This window comes from Pieris rapae, chromosome 13 (assembly GCF_905147795.1).
Source record: "Pieris rapae chromosome 13, ilPieRapa1.1, whole genome shotgun sequence".
NCBI lineage: Eukaryota > Metazoa > Arthropoda > Insecta > Lepidoptera > Pieridae > Pieris > Pieris rapae.
In genome coordinates, this window is record NC_059521.1 from 7081696 (window position 1) to 7090292 (window position 8597).

An 8597-nucleotide genomic window follows, 5' to 3' on the forward strand; every position below is an offset into this window, starting at 1 on the left:
TCAGTTGAAAGTGTAAACTTGGACAATGGTTATTTCCGAATAAAATCGTATCGTACACATCACTAGTTTTTGAAAACGATAGTAATAATATAATATTTTGATAATATCGTCGATTATATTACTTCTCGTTTCTTATTAAAGCGCTTAATCGTGATCAACACGTGCGCGTGAGTGATACGGTTCACTAATGCGAATAATTTTATATTTATGAAATAAAACATGAGTTCAGATCCAAGTTTTATAGAAAATGGGGCACAAAACAATAAAGGATTTGATCCTAGCCCTGAGACTGTGAGCCAAACAAAAGAATCGGATTTGGATAAAAAGTTAAGGGTAAGAAGATTTATTTGATCTTTAAAAATCGTTAGCGACGTTTTTTTAACACATACTTTATTAGTATAAGAACTGTTTAGTCGGTCTTATATGATGTAGGCAACAACAAATATGAACGTAAAAAAAATCGTAATCGCTTTTATATGAATTTTCATACTATATTTCTAGTAATTTAGTTCTTTAGTTTATTATGAAAATTAAATATTTAAATTGTCTATTTGGCCGGTATTTTAATGAAATAATGGTAATTATTATTTATTTATACTTTATCTTGGTAATGGTAAATTGATAATTTTCAATTAGAGAGCCGAAAATACGCGCGTTGTGATTTATTGTCAATGTATTATTTTAATACCCGTTATTCCGAAAGTATTATTTATTAGAAATATAGAAAATTAATTATTATACAAGACTTAAAATTAATAATTATACACATTGTCTTAGAAACTTATTACTTAGCTGTTCCCTGCGCTTTATCATGAGTTAATTTAAGATTAGTAGTCTTACTCGATTAATGGAGAAATATAATTCTGTAAAATACATGTGATATATGTTGGTATGTTCAACTATCTGAGGTAAATATTTTTTTAACTAACTTAGATTAATGATCCGTGTTTTAATCTATTATATTAGTTTGTAGTGTTAGTTGTACCTATGAGTTTAAGATAGTAAACCAATTATCATGCCTCGTTTCAATTTTTTCTTTTATCAAAAGAAATCAGTAGTTAATGCAAGTATGTAAGCACTTTAGTAGCCAAAGTCGAGTCAATAGTGTGTAAGTATTTTTACTATTTAGAGTAAATGCAATGCATATAACGAAGACGGCTTTTTTTCCTATATACCTGGGAAAGAGCATCTTTAGATTGTGCAAATAATTAAAAGTAAATATAGACACACATCACCATACAGTCGTAGGTATACAGAGAAAATACACCATTCATTAATTGTTTTCCAATTACTTAATAAGAAATGTTTAGAGAAAAATATTTTTTGGTATAACATGATAAATGCATTAAATAATCATAGCATATACGTAATAAAAACGATAATGATCGTTGAATTATTATTCTTCTTATTACCCTTGCAAGTTCATCGAATCGTGGAATTTTTCAACCTTTCTTACGTAAATTGATAATTACTTAATATAGATAAACCATAATTGTTTTCTTAATTTATCAAAATTTTGCTTTTAGAATTGCTTTGGTCAGCAACACTGTCGAATCGGATTAACATAATTATTACAATAAAATAGTTGAGATCTTTCGACTTTGTATATACAAATATATATATATATATATATTTGTTAACTATATAATTTCAATGTTTGTCAAAAGTCGACTGTGCTTTTAGTGTATAGAATATTGTCTATAGGTTTTGGCCTTCTTGAGATAATAGCTACTCTATCTATACTAACTCTGACATTTTAATAAGCATTGGTAAATCCATAACATGTCTGCGAAGTTCTGCTGTTTTGGCAAAAATAACAAATCATATATATACAAATATATGTATAAAATACAAATCGAGGTACTTTCTGCTTTATATTTTCCTAAATATGCAAACAAAAACTTTATATTTTCTTTGTAAAGTGAATACGCAAAACAGATAAAACTACAATCATTGTAAAATGTTGGCATTCTGAGATGTCCTCAAATATTTTTAAATAATAAAAATCATTAAAATATGAAAGATTTAAACTGGCGCCTAGTAGATAGTACCGATGAACCCCAAGGTAGAGCTTCCTACAACTTTCTAGAATAAATATCGCAATCCAACGAAGAGACGCTGCCAGCTTTAAAAGTACACTGTCACAAGGAACAAACTTATAAAAATTTCATTTTAGTTTTTCATTTATCTATTTCTATTTGGTAATGAAACGAACATAGGATAGCCACTTCTATCACTATTCGTCTCGCTATCACGGAAAAATCTGCATAAGCTTTAAGTATATCGACAATCTGAGTTGTAGAACCACCGACGCGTGACATTATTGATACTAATGATAAAGTAAGAAACTTGTCAAATACGTATCTGCTTTTTTATTACCATGTTTAACAGGTATTTATTATCTTTATTATTAGGCTAGGCTTCGTGAATAGTATCACCGTGTTCCAAGATATAATATCAAAGGATTAAACGGATCATTCAATTTATTATTAAATTGTAGGATTATTATTATAAGATATTTCACAGAAATTGACTTTTTTGGCGTCTTCTTGTTAGATAAATTATAATATAACGAAACGCGCCAACGTTTCATCTATCGTATTATATACTTAATATAGCCGGCTACTACCCACCCACACCCAAATTTAACCACAACCCAAACCACACCAAACCCACCAAAATTTGTGTATATGGCCTGCGATGACATCATTTTTGGGCTTCCCTATCCTACTATACATGTTTTCTAATTAGAGCACGTGTCAAGAATCTCGCTCATTTAGCCTCATCACTGCTTATCAACATTCCGTTTCTTTCAATGTTATTTATATATGATATCTTGGAACACTGTTAATAAGTTAAGAATGAAATATAGAGATAAGAATGTGAAAGAGAGAAAAAGTTTGCCGTATACATAAGTAATTTAAAGATTTTAAAAGACATAGTTAATAACGCTTGTTTATAATTTAATCTCAGATTTTCTTGACGATAAACAAATTTTATTCAATAATAATAAATCATATATAGTTTTGCTAAACACGCAATATCGCAAATGCAACATAAAAACAATACATATAGTTCTGTTGATTCTACTCCCTACTGTACATTTAATTGTTATATTTAGTACATGAATAGATAATCATACATGTCTTCAAGGTACTATGTGTGTATGGTGGCATACAGAAAATGTTTATTAAAAAAAGACTTAATTTTTTTTCAGTTAAAATCGGAAAGAATAAACAAAAGACCAAAATGGGACAATCAACTGGAATTTTTAATGTCTTGCATTGCAACCTCAGTAGGATTAGGAAATGTATGGCGATTCCCTTTTGTCGCCTATCAGAATGGGGGTGGAGCTTTTCTCATACCATATATTATTGTACTGATAGTAGTGGGAAAACCTATGTACTTCCTCGAGTTAGCACTGGGACAGTTTAGTAACAGCAACAGTATAAAAGTGTGGTCTTTGTCACCGGCCCTGAAAGGTGAGCTTTTTACTGACATTAATCATAATCGCTTTTTTTAAATAGATACTACAGATCTATGATGTGTAGTCTGTATTCCGTGGAATGTATCAGAATACGACAAAATACGTTTAAAATAAGCACTGTCATATCTGTTTTATAGATCTACGACTCGTGAAACGAGTTATTTTAAATTAAGAACGTTAATTTGTAAGTGCCTCAAACCATATTTATCATTTTAGGGACTGGATATGCACAGGCAATAGGTGGAGCGTATATAGTATCCTACTATGTATCGATTATTGCCCTCTGCCTTTATTACTTAGCTATGAGCTTTAGTTCAACCCTTCCATGGGCACTTTGTGACCCATCTTGGGACAACTGTGTACCTTCAGGACAATCTGTCAACGCCTCGCAAATACAAGGAAACGCGACTAGTAGCGCAGAATTATATTTTACGTGAGTTTTAAATTATCTACTCGATATAATCTCTGTTATTAATTATCTTTATTATTATTTATCCGATTAACATATCATATGTATGTTATATATATATGATAACTATCACATAAAATATCGCAAAGAATAATGATATGAGATATATACATTTTATCCGGACCAGTGACGTCCAGTATGATACAGCCAAACATATCTACGGTATTTACTTTTGCCTTTTTGTACCTAACTAACTTTTATTGCGGAAACCAGGAGTTGCTACGGTGACACCAATGCTACGGTGTTATTCAAATATTACACGGCATATTACATGAATCAGTCTAATTAATAAGATAGTTAGATAAATTTTTTACCTTGTACTGTTTACTGTTTTTGCATTCCGTAAATTTAAAAAACCAATGACATTACAACCGTTTAGATTATAAATTATTCAAATTAGATGATCAGCCTTTTGTGCTAGACACACGCCGTCGAAATTTTCCTTCACATACCCTTGAGGTCGTTGTTTCGATCCCCGGCTGTGCACCATGGAATTTCTTTCTATGTGTATTAACATTCTTTCTATGTGTGTTAACATCGTGAGGAAAGCGACATGCCTTAGACCCAAAAAGTCGACGTGTGTCGGGCTCAGGAGGCCGATAACTTACTTTCCTATTAGATTTAAACATGATCATGAAACAGATTCAGAAATCTGAGGCCCAGACTTAAAAGATGTAGCGCCTCTGGTTTATTTATTTTTTGTCCTTCACCGTACATGATCATAGATCATTATGATCATATATCATTATGATCATCAACACTGCTTAATAACTCGTAAATTCAAGAACAAAATTTATATTTTCAGGAAAGTTGTCTTACGTCAATCTAATGGAATAGATGATGGGATTGGTAAGATATTTTTATTTAAAATACATTAGTTGATTTTTAATATTTTCTCATAAAAAATACTTAATGTGATATTTGTCCCTAGGTCTTCCGCTGTGGGATTTGACACTGTGTCTCCTGGCGTCATGGCTTATTATTTTCATAATCGTTGCCCGTGGAATAAAGAGTACGGGCAAAGCTTCCTACTTCCTTGCTTTGTTTCCTTATGTCATCATGATAATACTGCTTATTCGGTATGTTTATTATGTAATCTAATTCATACAAACAAACAAATTACATACATTGTGTAAAAAAAACTTGGCGATTAAAAAGAGTGGCGCAGAGTTTATTGCCAGTTCTTCTCTTCCGTTCTACGCCCTTGATTTGAGAGCTGGCAGTAAATGTAAAATTTTAATCATTTAATGTATATTTCTTTATTTTTTTGACGTTCATAAGTGTACATTATGTTACCTATATGAATAAATGATTTTTGATTTGATTTGAAACTTATTTGTTTTCTAATTTATATTGAGGAGCGATTTATCTTTAAAATGCTTTATATTAATGTTCATCTTCATTTCCAGAGCTGTTACTTTACCTGGTGCCGTAAATGGGATATTGTTTTTCATCACACCTGAATGGAGTAAAATATTGGAAATTAAGGTAGCTATTACACTTATCTAATATATAAATTAAGGCCAATTCAATTAGGGTCCTTCAAGAAAAGAGCGTACCAATTCTTAAAAGGCCGGCAACGAACCCTCTGGCATTGAGAGTATCCATGGGCGGCGGTACCTATCACTTAACATCAGGTGAGCCTCCTGCCCGTTTGCCCCCTGTTCTATAAAAAAAGACATAATATTATACTTGCAAGATAAAGATACATAATTATTAGCATAAAGGCTTCATAATGTAATCCTTACAATAATGCATAATTATATATTTATATGTAGCAAAAACTACGCAAACAACAAAATATATTTCAATAAAATATCTACATTTTTTTTTAATTTTAGGTGTGGTATGCGGCCGTGACCCAAGTATTTTTCTCATTGTCAGTTTGCTCTGGGGCCCTTTTGATGTTTTCATCTTACAACAATTTTGACCAAAATGTTTACAGGTATTCTTATTATAACACGTATATTTAATAATTTATTTAATTTAAAATTCTTTTACGATTAGATTAGAATTTTGAAATAAATAATTTACATTTAATTTTCATCATAGATATAAATATAATGTATGCAGATAAGATATAATTGATTATACGAGTATTATTATCGTTGAGATATTTTAATAATATAGATTCAGCGTCGTGGGGGAACGCGCATGAATTTTAAAAAGATAAAAACTAATGACGATACTTATTATTATAACTTTTTTTTCAGGGATGCAATGATAGTCACAACACTAGACACATTCACTAGTTTATTATCAGGTTTCACGATATTTGGTGTTCTTGGCAATCTCGCCTATGAGTTAAATTACGATGATGTTAGTCAAGTCATTGGAACAGGGGGTACAAGTTTGGCCTTTATATCATACCCAGATGCTATCGCTAAGTCACCTATTGTACCACAGGTTTGTCAAAAAATGTTTTAATATATATTTGAATTATGGCGAAATATAAACCAACAAACTATACATTTATTATCCATTGTCTATGCCTTTTCGACCCTTGTATAACGAAATGCCATGATGGAATGCCTAAGAAGGTGAAAATGATGAATACTTCCTTTTCAGTTATTTGCGGTATTATTTTTCTTGATGATGGCTGTATTGGGTGTAGGCTCTGGTGTGGCTCTGCTTTCTATGATCAACACAGTACTTCTGGATGCATTCCCTTCAGTTCCTACTACACTGATGTCTGCCTCAGTTTGCGTGGTAGCGTTCCTGGTTGGACTGGTCTACGTCACGCCTGTAAGTCTAACTAGTTAAGCGAAAGATCGATAAATTCCATCACTTGAATTTCGGAAAACTCCTCCTATTTTGTTTTGGAATTACACCATTAAGATTACAATTTAAATCAATTTATTATAATATAATTAAGATATTACTACTTTAGATTAGATAATAATAATAATGTTTTCCAAAACTATTTTCAGGGAGGTCAATACATACTTGAATTAGTTGATTTCTATGGAGGAACGTTCATGAGACTCTTTTCCGCTATCGCTGAGACTATTGGAGTATTCTGGATTTACGGTAATCAATCATTTAAGTAATTGAACTTTTTCTGATATTGGCACAGAACAAGTGATTACTTGCCTCTAACAGTTAATTTAAGCAGGAATATACAAGCATTGTTTAGTTTCGACACGTATATAGGTACATATTCAGGTGTAAGAACTGCGACAGCCTTATAAAAGTGGCTAAAAATCTTCAGTGATTGTGTTGACATGTTATTTTTGTTAATGCAAAATCAGAGAAAGATGTGCAGTAATAACTATAACAAATATATTTGTCATTTTCTTGAATTCTTTTAGGATTATTACTAATGCATATATATTTCTGTTACAGGTTTAGAGAATTTGACATTAGACATTCAGTTTATGTTAGGAAGAACCTGCTCTTTCTACTGGAGGATATGTTGGAGTATCATCACCCCAGTATTAATGATTGTAGTGTTCTTTTACGCAATGATCACGACAGAAAGACTCAAATTTGGGGGCACATATGACTACCCTGAAGCTGCTTATAGTAAGTGAACTAAATAATATTTTGGTGACTTACGCCTGGGTTCAATATTACGAGGTTTACGAGATGTTAGCTATTTTTATTGCGATGATGATATTCTAAAGGTTAATAACATTTAAAACTGATTGATGATTATTTAGTTGTGTTATCTAACTATTGCAAAAATATAGAAAGTAGGTAATCAGGCTCTATTGCTTAAGAAATAACGAAACGCGTTTCTGACACACTAATTTGTAATTTTCAGTTGCTGGAAATTGCCTCCAATATTTTGGTATAGCGATGGTTCCCATTTTCATTATTGCTGCCTTATGGAAATACAGATCAAAGAGCATAGTCGAGGTGAGCAAAATAAAAACTAAACATGACGAATTAATTCTCTTTGCGCTAAAGACGTGTGCTATGTATTTAGATTGAGTTATCATTTGGTCTCCTTCTCCGTTCTCCGTCTCCTTCCTTTTGTTAAAGGAAAGACAAAAAGATTGTAATCTTACCAATGAAATCCTCCAAAAAAATATAAAATAAATAATGAATCTAGATTGCTGAACATAAATAACACAAAAATGTTGTAAACATTACATTTTTGATCTGTTAGTTTGTTATTGTCACATTACTAGAACTTGACGGTTTGCTAACCAGGTTTTTCATGACCTTGTGATTATACGTTCTCAACAATTATTACGCACATCAAAATCTTTCATAAAATAAGGTATATCACGTAAATATTTTTCCAGACTGTAAAAACAGCGTTCCGAAAGAAACCAACGTATGGACCAGTGGATATTCAAAAGCGGAAAGAATGGCTGGAATTCCGTGCAAATGCGAAGCACAACAGACAAATGCAACGAAAAGGATGGCTCAAACATATCTTTATAATACTCTTCCGTGGATACCAAAGATAATTAGAAATAAATTTAAAACTTTTAAATTATTTAAGTTAATTATAATTTATTCTATTAATAAAATTAAATCTGATTTAACTGTGTTTATTGATTTCGGAAATCTTATTTACTCCTGGTCGTTAGAAAGAATTAGTTTTTAGTTTTCTATCACTCGAAATTAAATTTAATTAAAAACTAGTCAAAGGTAAATATTACGAGTATTGTTACGACTAGAAATAAA

The 8597-nt window shown here is 31.2% G+C and overlaps 1 protein-coding gene across 1 annotated transcript; it reads left to right on the forward strand.

Moving 5' to 3' along the window:
* On the forward strand, nt 1–8468 carry LOC111004199 (sodium-dependent nutrient amino acid transporter 1). The gene is made up of 13 exons (XM_022275103.2): nt 1–333; nt 3218–3482; nt 3704–3920; nt 4762–4805; nt 4888–5035; nt 5366–5444; nt 5798–5901; nt 6170–6362; nt 6525–6701; nt 6887–6986; nt 7302–7481; nt 7723–7817; nt 8210–8468. The coding sequence occupies exons 1-13, from the start codon at nt 220–222 to the stop codon at nt 8375–8377; spliced, it is 1884 nt and encodes a 627-aa protein (XP_022130795.1). The 5' UTR covers nt 1–219; the 3' UTR covers nt 8378–8468.
* Nucleotides 8469–8597: the final 129 nt, after the last annotated feature.

What these genes read in the sequence shown, in the direction of transcription:
- LOC111004199 (XM_022275103.2), top strand. Translation starts at nt 220, where the DNA reads ATGAGTTCAGATCCAAGTTTTATAGAAAATGGGGCACAAAACAATAAA. An exon ending in TTTGTCACCGGCCCTGAAAG is followed by an intron (nt 3,483 to 3,703) that starts GTGAGCTTTTTA and finishes TTATCATTTTAG; the next exon opens with GGACTGGATATGCACAGGCA. An exon ending in AGCGCAGAATTATATTTTAC is followed by an intron (nt 3,921 to 4,761) that starts GTGAGTTTTAAA and finishes TTATATTTTCAG; the next exon opens with GAAAGTTGTCTTACGTCAAT.